At 33.1% G+C, this 14451-nt stretch overlaps 1 protein-coding gene across 1 annotated transcript in view; it reads left to right on the top strand.

Moving 5' to 3' along the window:
* Positions 1 to 14451, top strand: part of ChT (choline transporter) — a 75508-nt gene that overhangs the window by 15451 nt on the left and 45606 nt on the right. Inside the window, exons 3-5 of the mRNA XM_089639658.1 lie at positions 5553 to 5660; positions 7051 to 7206; positions 9548 to 9846. Of these exons, the coding sequence (XP_089495784.1) occupies positions 5553 to 5660; positions 7051 to 7206; positions 9548 to 9846 (563 nt within the window). The remainder of the gene's footprint in view (positions 1 to 5552; positions 5661 to 7050; positions 7207 to 9547; positions 9847 to 14451) is intronic.

Genomic DNA, 14451 nt, shown 5'->3' on the forward strand with positions numbered 1-14451 from the left:
TCAATTCAATACAATTTTCTTCATCTTCAAAGATAGATCCCGCAGTGTTTGTGCAGAGCAGATCAATTCAATACAAATACCTCGATACAAAGAGCTTTTATAAAGAAGACTCTATTTATTCGTAACAGAATCGGACATTGCTCCGTTCCATCTAACCGTTTTAAAATGGGAAAGAACTGGGATTAGATCACATATTTTTGGGTTGTCCTTCTCTAAACAAATATCCTCTCTTATGTCTGAATCGACTTCCTTCCCAACATCTCATCTATCTGTCTGTCATATAATTGTTAAATTTGCACATTTAAATAACATTAATAAATAAATTTGCCTTCCCTATCCTTATCATTTGAAATGATGGCATAGAAATCCAATATTGTAAGAAAAAAGTACCACTCTGTGAACATTTTTTTCAAATGTTTACTCCATATTATCTTTAAAATAATATTAAATTTAGTAAAAAATCCTTTTACGCTTTTCATTTCAATTTAGGGATACAAGTTAATGCTCATTTTTTTCTTGATTTTCCGAGAACAATATTTTATTTTCACATTCATTTTATTTGTGTAAGTACCCTTTAACCAACATACATTCATTTACCTTAAAAATATCCATAAATACGAGAAATACGTATAATATCTGAAGGGATGAAAGGAAAACAGGAAATTGGATAATTTTCGTTCATTTTTTGATTATAATACGTACGAGTACATGTGAATTGAATATACATGTGAGTACTGTGTTTGAACACGGAAAAAACTTAATGAAATGAAATATTGTTAATTTATTAAAAATCTGGAAAAATTATTCGTATTCTTGTTAAAAATGGTACCGGAGGCTAAGAATTTCATAACAAACTCAATAAAGCACGAATATGTTATGAGGAAGTCGAAACACGTTTTCATCAAAATAATAATAGTTTCGCATATCATCGATTATACTTTTTCAGACAAGGGCTTCTGCGTGAATACGTGTTAAGATATATTCTGAATGACTAATATTTTACGGGAAATAATCATGCAGTCATGTTTTAACACTATCTTGATAAAAAAAGCCATTCTCATTTTTCTCCATGTATGGTTTCAAAAATTCAGTTGTCTTTTCAATTTTTTTTTTCAGTTTATTTTGAAAAATTGTTTTTTTAATATCTAACTCAATATATAACTCAAAACTGAGTAATATTCAGTTTGATTGTAAGAAATCTCTCATTCTTTTTATACATTTAATCTAATATAATTAAGACATTTTCAGCACGTTTTAATTCTAATATTTAAGTTTATGTTTTACTTGATAAATGTTGCGGTATGAATTAAAATTACATTTATTTCTAGCAACTAAAATTTTACGTGATGCGTATTGTAGTATATTAAAATTAGGTTTTATTTTTACGACTATTTCCTACAGTATATAGTTATGCATATTTCGTAATATTATACGTTCATAGATAAATAGGTATTTGTTTTCACCTAAGCTATTAAATTTCACATTATTGTGAATTATTCTTGAGATATAGCCTAAAAATCGTATCAAATCATGTGTATGTATTAAAAAAAAATGCCCTTTAGAAAAGAGTCATAGGTTTATCTACTGGGATTTCTTAAGATATCTTAAGTATTTTGTGTTTCCAGCACATTGCTTCTAATAACTAACTTTTTTTTCTTCTTAAATCCAAGAAATACATACATATCTGGAGTACGATCTGCGTATTGATTCTTCAATCCAGACCGCTCGAAATCACTTTCTTGTCATTCCACTTGGTTTTTGGTTCCATCGTGGTTCGACGCACTCGTTGTTCAAGTGAAATGCCTTTTGACGTTTGGCGTGTGTACGTAATGTACCTATAAGACTCAAGAATAAGAACGTCGACTAATTACTTTCGACGGCGATTGCGAGCGGCCTGGATTGGAGAATCGATACCCTGGACTTATACTTTGACACGACCATTACATTACCTCATTCACAATAAATACTATTGTGTTAATAATTACATCGTATATAGCTTACGGTTGCGTGTCTGAAATTCGACGTGCAGTGAGAAGAAAGCCAAATTGGTTCTTTATCGCCCATGTTTTGTATGGGAACCTTATCACGACAACTATGGGGGATATCATTTGCCATACAGTCTAATTGTAGTGGCGTGTTTAAAATGAAAGGGAGATTTTTTATATATAGGTTAACCTAGGTACCTAAGATAGTTTTGAAGTTAAATTGAAGGCGTATTTAATGAATTCACGAGTAAATAATTGGATTAGACAGTATGATCGCAGTTAATTGTTCCACATCCATTATAAAAGAGAAAGAGGCCATTTTGACCTTAGTCAAATACAGTTCATTGGCCTTTTTGTCTTGTCTTGGTAATGCTTTGCACAATAAACCAATCTACTTTTTTTTCTAATTTCACCGATTTTGATGGCTTTAGGTTATCCGTAACCAATAGTTTCTTCAGACCATCTTTCACATGAAACCTAGAGAATTAAATCTAATTAAATTAATTAATGCCTCTGATAACACCAATTTTATTTTTTATATCCATTGCCGACTAATGTTTCCACAAAATATTGATTAAGGCCTCGCTAGCATCGTAGCTCCGTCAGAACAGTACATACAGTACATTATACTACACTGTGTTACCTGGTCGGCAATAGGTGTAAAAAAATAAAATTAGTGTTAAAAAATTAATTGCTTTATTTAAAATTATAATGTCACATCAAAAAGTATCTGCTTCCTATGAAAATATAATAATTAAATCTATTTCGAAATCATAGCAAAGTCGGGAATAGACATGGTAATCTAACCTGATTCTGCCCTTTGAATCGTATTTAGATCATAATTGCTATAGAACACCCCAAATGGTTTGCTACTTTCGGTAAAGTCACAGAGGGGCCGGGTTCATGAGGTGAGGTTTGCCTAGGTCTTGGAGGTGGATGCGTTTGCACACCTACTCCTTGGTGGATCGGATCAGGAGAGACTAGTTGTGGGACACCTTTTGAGCTCTCCAGCTGAACTCTCTCGACCCATCGCCTTGCATCGCGGCGCGAGAGTTGGATTCATACATCCGTCCCTCCATTGACATACAGATTCCTATCCACCCCTCATACCTTTTCCTTCCCACATCCACTCCTTCCTTTCCCTAAAAAGACCTTCCACACAGCATTCCTAAGATGACATAGGCCTTGAGGGTGTTTTTTTACTCAGGGCTTCCTGTATGGAGCGAATGTAAAAAATAGAATATTTAAAAAAATGTATCTATTTATTTTGGACACAAAAGTTTCAAGACCACGTTATAATATTGGCACATCCCATCAGTCGGGGTTGTGAGTTATGACTTGTGAGTAACACAATTTCCGCGAACCGCGAAATATTAAACATATAATAAACTTTGAACACATCGTCCAAATATTTGAACATCAATTTATGTCTACATAAAGAAAACGGCAATATTTCAAATAAGTGAATAGGCGTAAAATATGGCTGAGATACGCATGGAAGATCAAATGTACCATAATAAACCGCTTCGTAAAACAGTCACGACGGAGATGTTAAACGTAATGAGGACGAATGTTTTATTATACGAGTGGGCTCTTCAGTCTGCGGTATTGTCCCAGGAGAATAAACAACAAATATAACACAAATTACTTTGAATTAGGAGGCTTCTTTATTGAAGTCATTCGGAAGCTTAGAGAGATGCTAAGAGTTCTTTCATAAAAAGTTGCAAATGAATTTAAACGACGTTTACGGATTTGAAAGTCTTTTAAATTTCTAGAAGATTGAACAAAAAGGCGACAGTTTTTGTACTTACTTGAAAAGGAATCATTTGATTTAAAAAAAAAAAACTCTAAATTTATCTTTAGGGAGGTACTGGATTTCGTCAATTTATAAAATGTTTTGAAAGCAATCCATCATGAATAGAATTTCGAAACGATTTTAAATGTTTTTCTCAAACGAATAGAATTTTCGATTTCGAAGGATCTTTTCCTGATCGTTTCTATTATCTATATGATTTCTATTCATGATTGCCATCAGATTACTTATAACCCCACAAGTTACACTTTATTCGACGATATTGGTACATTGATTGAGAAAAAACAAATCAAACTTATTTACAAAAGAGTATATGGATGTTAAGCGTTCTCTTGAACGTATGCCAAGATAAAATCATTAAATAATTCAAGATGGAATCGGATTCATTGAGTGGTTACATTTCCTTATTTATGTATTTATTATACGAAGATCTTTGAATCCTGAATGTACAAGACATATTGTGATGCCTCGCACAATGTCGATTTTTTTAAATTTTTATTTTATATTATAGAAACAAACAGTACATGATTTACAGAGATGAAACAATATACAGGAATAAGATAATTCATGTTGTGTACCTATGATATGTTTCCTTGTAATGTCTGCTAAGTGGTTTGTTTATTCCTTAATTACCAGGTGACTTGTGTAGTTTATAGGTGTGTGTGTGTGTGACGTGTGTAATGTATGTGTGAGTGTTTGTGTGTGTGTGTGTCTGTATGTATGCGCATTGAATACTTCAAATTATTGACATGATGCCACGTTTGAATTTGGGCAGTGAATCCGAAAAAATGTCAATGTCAGAGTTAAGACAAATATTATTTAGAGTATGGAGAGCTCGGTTAATTGTCGAATTAGATGCTGCTTTTGTTTTATAATTTAGCGTATGGAATAGCACTGTATGTCGTGTACGTCTCAAAGGTATGTTAAATTGATTTTCATGGGATAACTATTGCTTTACTAGCAAATAACAGTATTGTATTCACAAACCGGCAGAGCTCTATTATAAAATGAATTCAGATTCAATAGAAAAAAAATTAGCACAAATTCCTAAGACACATTAATTTGAAACTCGGTATTCCCATTGAAAGTATAAATTATAATTACCTAATGAAAAATTTTAATATAATAAAACTCTCAGGACGAAGAATTATATCCGGCTTAATATTTATGTTCAAAATTGTAAATGGTAGTGTAGGCAGCCTTGTTTTAATTAACCTCATTGAATTTCATATACCCATAAGAGCTACTCGTACTAAAACCATGTTTAATTGTAACAATTGTAGGGCTGAGCATTTCAAAGACTCGCTTGTACCTAGATTACAAGAAATTAGTAATAGGTACGCAGATGTAGCGGATATGTTTAACGCACGGTTTTTTGCACGGAAGCTAGGTACAAAAATCTATATTATCATATCTTCCAAATCATTACTAATTAAACCTAAGTCTACTCATACTTGTTTATAATATTTTGTATCTCCTTCTAAAGCTTGTATTGCACAGTTAATTGTTACTTTTGTTAAAATACTTTACTAGTGTTTGATTATGCTTGTTTTTTGTAACATATAATTATCATGTATGATATATTTATACCGTCGATATTGTAAAATAAAATAATCATAAAAATTATGCTTTTTCTTAATTCGAATATTGTTCAAAATTCTTGTGGCTTTGTCTCTTGGGTCTGCAATAATAAAGGATGTTGCCAAAGTTTTTTATTTGCATTTTATTTTTATTTTTGTATTTTTTTGTTCCAGCAACTTGGGTTGGCGGAGGCTACATAAACGGGACAGCGGAGGCCATCTATACGTCTGGTCTTGTGTGGTGCCAAGCTCCATTTGGCTACGCCCTGTCTCTTGTTTTTGGTAAGTACCCAACATTTTACCAACTTGACAACGTGGCGAATTTGATAAGATTAACTGGTTTTAACATTTAAGCAAAATACTTATTTGAAAAATTAATCATAAACAACGTCTTCTCTTTGTTTACATACAATATAATTATTATACATTTACAGATGTTCAACAACTGAACATTCTTACGAGAAATTATTTTACAAGGTTTGTTTCTACAATTTTAGTAACAGGATTCCAGGCAACTCACAGTCCAATTAAAATAAAACCTTATATAAATGTACACTTTTAATGATCTCACAATTTTTTAAAATAAACAATAAGATTTTTATCTAGCTTATGCCTGAAAGTTTTTAAGAAACAGCTTTGATTGAAGTGTTTTGGCAAAATTAATTTAAATTTATTTTCACTTTATAAGATGTCATCTAGTTTCAAAATCAGAAGTAGGTACTATAATATCTCCTCCCAGTTAGGCGATATTGTGAGTAAAGAAACCATTATCAGTTTTACAAAATTTCCGAGATTTTTTCTAGAATGTTAGACATATTTATGTATCGTAATTCTGAAAAGTTTTTCTTTTTCGAACAATCTTTTAATCATGGCACGAACATTAAATGACTGGCACATGTTTTTATCTCATAGACTTATATTTAGAAAATGTGAACTTATAAAATCCTCATAAATTACGAATGAAAAAAATCCTTCATTTCTTTATTGTATCTTTCTATTATCTTTATTCCTCCTTGTGCTGTTTGCGTCAAAGCTGTAACATTCCGAGTTCTCTTGAATATTTGATTCTCAACACCTCTCCTCTGATTTTCCTTGTTGAGCCTCTGCCAGGAATACATTTAGAGCCAGCAGTTTATCTGAGATTAGTATTCTGCCATTGTACAATTCACAAAGGTTATAAAAAACCAAGCAGACTTCACACAGATTAAGAAAAATGGTCCAAGAATCAGAAAGAAACAGTTTTTGTGAAGAATATCATGACAAAGCGTTATTAAATTTATTTTATTCCTTGCTGTTTTTTTTATTAGCGTACCTGTCTATTATTTTACTATTAAATTGGTACAAAGACTGTCTGGACAGCTCTCACTATACTATGTTTCGTATAACATGTTTCGGTCCCATTAATGCAGTTACTAGGGTTGTCTTTGCGTGTTTTCTCCTGGTCTTATAAGTTATAACTTGGCTCCCAGGTATCTGAATTTCTCACCATCATGGCGAAACATTGGCATAGACGAATCGGCGTTTCTTCACAATCTTCCCATTTAGCACAGCTTTTTATTTTTCCACTCCTAACAGCCGCAAGCGTTTTCTGGGGTGACAGTGTACTTCTTTTGTTGCCTATCTCGTTCAGGATTGGTTTTGTTTTTCGTAGTACTAAATTATGGTTTTTCAGGTGGTGTGTTTTTCGCAAATCCAATGAGAAAGCAAGGATACGTCACCATGCTGGACCCTCTGCAAGACCTGTTTGGAGAGAGGATGGGAGGACTCTTGTTCCTGCCAGCTCTTTGCGGTGAAGTGTTCTGGGCTGCTGGAATCTTGGCTGCTCTTGGTAACTTATATTTTTTAATGTTTTTACATGGTGGTGTTTTCAAATTAAACTATTTTTTTATGGTGTTGGATGTTCTTTAACTTATGGAATGGAATTGTTACAGGAAGGATGAAAGTTGACCGAATGCTGTAAGAACTCATAGGGTCGATTACGATAATAATAAGGAATTGTCCATAACTTTAAAATTAATTAATGTTTCGCTGTCATCCGGAAGAACTGGAAACGCAGTTAATTTTAAGGTTAAGAACAACTCCTTATCTTGCTTCGTTCCTTTCCTATTCGTGACTCGGCTCGCGGTAAATTTCTCCTGTTTACACGCAGCCTTAGGTAGACATGGCGCGATCAAGTAAACAAAATACTTTATGACGTAAAACCACGAGTGACCAGTTATTATGAGATCAAAAAGAGTGCTAGGTAAGAGTTAGCGAAATTAACAAGTTTAAGGAAGAGAGACTAAAGTACACACGTAAGTATATGTTTTTTATATGTAAAGCAAATGAACTGAAAGGAGTATATGTACTAAGGAAAAGTGGAGAATACTGCATAGAATAAAGAATAACACAAGAAGAGCATTGTGGGCCGAATCGAGGATTAAATTTCCGATACAAAAATGTGTTTACAAAATTCAAATGGTGTGGAGATATACTATGTTACTGTAAGTGAGGTGGAACGCTGGTCTATTGGGCTAAATGGAACATTTGTTGCTGTTCAGATTTGTGTGGAAAAATATATAAATGAATAGAAGAAGTCAGAATCGCCCGGTTTGGGTCATGCGAAGATTCCAAATAATATTAAATTTTTATTGATAAGTTAGAAACTTTTTTTTATAAAATATTATTTCTTTATGTTAACCTCACTGGGTGCTTTACCCGCGCTGACACCCCCATTTTACAATTTAATGTGAAAATGATGCAGGTAAATAAATATGTTATAAATGAATTTGAATGAAGTGAGAAGTAATACACCAGTATAGAGTTTTGTGGTGTTCTATCCTCTATACATTCTACGTACCCCTGTAATAAATAAATTACTAAGTGATAAATTGTTAAAGTACGATAGTGAACGAGCAGGCCAGAAGGATGAGATGAGCTTTATGATAAATTCAGGAAAGTTGGCTTCTCGCCAAACGTTAGACCCGGCGACAAAGTCGTGTGTCTAAAAATCGATGTTTGGGTACTTGGAAGTGAAATGGAAGAAGCTTTGCTTCCAATACCTTAGTTTTAAAATAAAGTTTAATGTCATATCGCCTCAGCACAAGTAATATAACTATACGGTAGAACAACTTGAGAATACCACTATCATCACGGTAGTTTCCGGTCGTTCGGCTTAAGAACGATTCAAGTCAATTTTTTTCACCACGTGTCGCATCTTATTAATACATCGATGGGGATAATAATTTTCTGTTAAAAATATTACATTATAAGGATGTAGTTTATCGCTTGTCTGGATTCTCCAAACAAACACCGATTTTGAAAACAATGACACAATTCAAAACAAAAGTTAATTGAATCAGGGTAACACAGAGACACACAGCCAAAATCAGTATTTTTAACTAAGTTTGACGTAACGGTGCTAACTGCATCTTATAGGTACAAAGGCACGACGAAACAAACGAACATTTTTTTGTATTAGGATTAACTTATTTATGTAATAAATAACCTGATTTTAATCAATAAATATCGGATAGGATATCCGAGACACCATTTACGCTGTATATATATTCTTTGAAGAATTTTGCAATCATCCCAAAGTTGGCGGCAGCCCATAAAAATATGGACCAATAAGTGAGGACACATAATTTTAGTAATATTTATATTAAAAAAATGATATCGTTATATAGATCGAAGAAATGACAAAAACTAAAATGAACTAAAGCCCTCCCTCCGCAGGGGTGGGCAGAGAGGATAGACCACCAAACATCTCAGTCTTGGCACACACTCCTTCCTTAATAGCTCATATATACCCTTCTATTATTCAGACTCTTGACGTGTCTCAACTCAAGTATTTGTTTCACTTGATTATCCGGTGGCCGTTTCTGATTTCTCTTCTACGCACCCAAAAAATCGTTGAGTTCCTATCTTAATCTTACTCATTACCTTTTTATCAGCTTTGAAAATCTCACATTTTTACACTTACGCCTCAGGGATCTCATTTCTACAGGTTGCAGTCCACTTAAAAAATATTAGCTTGGTTAAAATTAATCGCACAAAAAAAATATTTCGTTGTATGTCACATCTTTCCATTTAATTATATCATTTCGACACCCATGTTGTGACATATATATATGCATACATTATTATTTCATCTTGATGATCATGGAAGTCATTTCTTTATTTCCCAGGCGCTACCCTCTCCGTCATCATCGACATGGACCACCGCACATCCGTGATCTTCTCTGCCTGCGTGGCCGTCTTCTACACCCTCTTCGGCGGCCTTTACTCCGTGGCCTACACGGATGTCATCCAGTTGTTCTGCATCTTCATCGGCCTCTGGATGTGTATTCCCTTCGCCTGGGCCAACGAGCACGTCAAGTCACTCGGCTCCATGGAGGTGGATTGGATAGGCTCCGTCAGTCCGGACGAACACTGGTTCTATTTAGACTATGGGTTGCTGCTTATCTTCGGTGGCATCCCCTGGCAGGTAAAAAACATTTTTTTAGTTAGTTATGTTAATTACTTTTAAGAATTTGTTATTTGAATATTACCATAAACCCATTTTATCAATTTTTTTATCACCGGAGTACCACAAGGAACTAAAATAAAACCTATTTAAAATGAAAAGACATCTATTTAAATAACTTTCTGATTTTATACGTGACCTTGTAGTTTCAAGGTTTGATACATAATATGTCACATTTTGAATAAGCATCCCAAAATGTTTTAACTCTTCAAACATTGGTAGGTATACCACAGGGTCCTGAAAAGAAACCTATTTAAACAAACAATATCGGAAACATAAAGTGTTTTTTGGATTCTATGAAAATAAATAAAATATGTCAAATTACTAGAAAACGATAAATATGTAAGGCTTATTTAAAATGATAATATATTATAAAAAAACATTGTTTTTATTGTATTATTCCCAACGAGTATAAAACTCATTCCGGGAAGGACAAGCAAGAAGAAAACATATTATTAATGGAACATTCAAAGAAAAAACAATAAATTCATATTATTAAAGAAACATACAATGTTAAACAGAATATACATATTATTTTTATGTAGGCGTACAAAGTTGAAACACAAGATAGAAAACCGCATGTGATCAAGTACTGACATCACAAAGTTCTGTAAGAAATCAAATTGAAAAAATCATATATTGAGATGAAAAAAAAATTTCCCAAAAATGTTGAATACAGCTTTGATGTATGAAGAACTGGATTCAGAATTACTAAAGCAATATTCATATTCTTCCCTGGATGGTGTCAATATGTCTCCACTGTTGAAATTTGTGCATCCTGATGTTCATGTGAAAGAACCAGACACTGTTTGGACGGTAGACTCACTTTTTGCAGATTTAGCAGAATATTACATAAAAGAAAAGGCAACCATTTAATAGAGATATCTGAAATAGCGAAACACCAAATAATAGCATTAAATATTCAGAAAAGTGGGACATGCTTGATAGGCATATTTTATTTAAAAAACACTATCAGTTATAACAATGAGAAACAACTATTTCAGTAACTAATAGTTATTTCATTCAAATTGAAATAGATTGTTCACTTTGTGGCCATTGTTTTATGTATAGTTTGGGTTTAATTAAAATTTATTTAAATTAAATTATTATTTTTTTTTTTTACTTATTTGAATAACTAATTCCTTTGAAAACTTCTGCTTTGTGGTTTTTCAGTAATTTCTTAACTATTGTTAAATATTCTAATGGGTCAAAAATGGTTGGTGTTAATAAGTCGGTATTGAGAATTTTTTTTTTTGGATTAAGATTCAGCCGAATCACATATTATCCAGAAATTTGTGGTCTCTATAAATTTAATGAAGTTAAATAAAGGGTTTTCCAATAAGAGGTGTTATTTTAATATTTAATCGTAAAAGATCAATGGTTTTGTTGCTTGTGTGGCACGTAGCGCCGTTTTTTTTAAAAGTAAACGTTGTCCAGATTAATACCATCCAATTCCGGCCATAAAAAAGCATTAATCATCTCTCGATAGCGATCCATTCACCGTAACTGTTGACAACACAACACAAATTGAGGATATTTTCAACAATAACTCTTGGGTTTTCCGAGCCTCAGATGCGACAATTTTGCTTGTTAACGAAGCCACCGAGGTGGAAATGGGCCTCATCACTCAAGATGATTTGCATTTGATTCACTCAAGTGAATTTTAATAATTTCAATGCGTTTTTGAAGCGTGTATCGTTCCATTTTTATTAATGGCGTAGTTTCTACTTGTTAAATATCAAAAAATGATAGCTTCAAAAGTAACATCTACTGAAATAGCGGGCTATTCAAAATAACACCTCTTATTGGAAAACCCTGTATAATTCTAAATCATTAAATACAATATTAACGACTCTCGAACGAAAGATGTGAAACATAAAATACATAATCTCATCTCGGAATTGAACCCAGAACCTTTCTCTAGATAAATATTCATCCTAGTCTTGTAGAAAAGTCAATAGATAATTTATCCACGACACTATCTTGATTGCATTTTGTAATCATACATAAAGATATCAATCAAAAAATCTGTGTTACGAAAATTAAGATAATGTTGGTAGTGGCGAAGTATGATACAGTTAAAAATTATGTAATTTGATATGGTCGAATCGGCGCAGTGGTCAGAGCACTTCCCCGGCAAGAAAGATGTTCTGGGTTCAGTTCCTAGATGCAAATGAACGAAGAGAGGAGGGTAAGGAGAATATGAAGCATATGAAGCAAATGTGAATGGTAGAATTTGGGGACGCCCGAGGAAGACATGGCACGATCAAGTGCATCAAATACTTGAAGAGTACATATGAGGCGATGCATGAATGTGAATGAGGCAAGGGGTGTGTGCCAAGACCCGGTTGTTTGGCGGTCCGTCTGGAAACGGCGTGATGGTTAGTTAGTTATTTGGTTTCGGAAATAGTCTGAATTTTGAATTGGTTAAATGTTTAAAATATTCTTAAAAGTAAAAACAATTTATATTGTCAAAAAAAAACAATTTTTTAAAAATCTCAAGGTAGTGTACCCGTATAAGTAATTCCACTGTGAAAATAACATTTAAATATAAAAGTTATCGTGATAAGTGTGTTACATTATATTTTTAATAAACTCAATGCAAACAGGCTACAGCTGACGATGGAAGGATGAATAGATCATGTTTGTAATACTCTTTCAGAAATGACCTTTTATTTGAAAGAAAGAACTTAATTTTCAATCACAGAATTTGTATTGACTAGATGTATAAATCATTTAAGGCGATGCACTACGTAGTAATTTAAAATCATGTGTTTTTGGTTTGAAAATTTGTTCGCCTAGAAATGTTTCAAATGTGTTCATTAAATGCTGCGAGTAGAATACATCTTGGCCTTTGAAATAATCGAGTAATTTTTACAAAAGTCTTTTTATAAACCCTGAAAAAATAATGTATAGGCCTATGAAAACTGCTTTAAAGTTCAAAATCTCCTACTTACGAACCCATTTTCGTTTATAATTTTATGGTATAATGTGGCAAATTAAGTTATTTATAAAATGATAGAAAAACATTTAAATATTTGTGCCTGAACTTCTACAAAATAAAATAAAAGGCACTTTAAGGCCATGGTGGATGGTGTGAAGCGGGAATTTAAGCCTTATCGCCATCTACGTAAGGTGTGTTATTGATAACGGCTCGATTCAAAATATTACGCGGCGTAGTGCATCGCCTTAATAAGTTAAAACGAACCAATAATGATTTAAATTTGTTGAAACTCCCCAAGAATCAAATAAATATTTCCACGCGTTGTAAGTATTTCGCAATTTGCGTAATTTATATATTATTCCACGTAGGTGACGTAAACGATCGCGCTTAAGAAGTTCAACGTGGGAGATTGAGATTTTCTCGAGGTTAACGGAAAACTTTTCTTTCGAAAGAGATTTTTCAATCCAGAAAGCCATCTTTGAAATTTATTCTTTTCCTGAAGAAAATTGTTCCTCAAATAACTTTGATCTGTTGGGTTGAGAGAAGATTGTTGGAATGTTTGGCATTTCTGTACCAACTACTCCCAACTATTCGGAGCCAGTGGGGCTATGGCATCCAAAATTGAGGTGGTGACAGGTAAAAGTGGGGTAGCACCTGGTTATTCAGTTCACCGAATAGGTGAACATGTAAACTGATCGGCCAAAGCCATTTCAAGAAATGTTTCAATTCTGAATGGTGGTCTCACACCAGGGTGATACTGACAGTATCTTCCAATCTGGAACGTACCGCAAATATAAAATATATATTATTTTAAATAAGTAATTAAAATAAAATTTACTTGCGCACGCCGGAGTTTGAACCTGCGACCTCCAGCTTGCTAGTTGAGAGCCACACCCTAAGACTACGGAGGCCGTCAAAAGGATAAGGGTTGGAAGTATCTGGCTATTCAGACCTGATCATCAAGCACGGCAAAAGCCATTTTAAGCAAAGTTCCGATACGATGGTAATTCAATAACGGAAATTAATTCTATTTCTTGTATATCCAATTCATTTCTTTAAATAGTAATTATAAATTAAAAAAAACTATTTATTTGAAGCCACAATGAAGTCAATGCAAACATTTTTTGTTTGTTTGTTAATTTATGGAACTTTAAATATCCATTAAGTTGTCGGAAAATAAAACAGGTCACTACATTCTTTGTTCTGTATATTTAAATTAAATTATCTGTGAAAACCGGGAACTAAAGTTAATAAATAATCAGAAAACTGTTCACAACTGTCAACAATTCTTCACAACCCTATTACGTTATTCTAAAACTAAATAATTTCCACAATTAGTAATAATAACTTTGACTTAATACAGGATTACACCGTTAGTAAACAAATTGCCCACTTATTCGATCTAATGGTTGATTCCATCTTTCACTGGTAACATTACAATATTATAGTATAAACCTTATTTCCCAACATCGATCTTTCTGTTAAGAAGACACGTTTTCTAACTACCCATATCTGATCGCTTTAGGGTGGGAGTTGAATCTACCTCAACCTGATAAATCGAACCATTTTAAATTAAGCTTGGAACGTCACAATATAGAAAAAAATATTCCTTTGTGAATGTC

Source organism: Hesperophylax consimilis, chromosome 14 (genome assembly GCF_061612785.1).
Source record: "Hesperophylax consimilis isolate HC1 chromosome 14, BYU_Hcon_1.0, whole genome shotgun sequence".
NCBI lineage: Eukaryota > Metazoa > Arthropoda > Insecta > Trichoptera > Limnephilidae > Hesperophylax > Hesperophylax consimilis.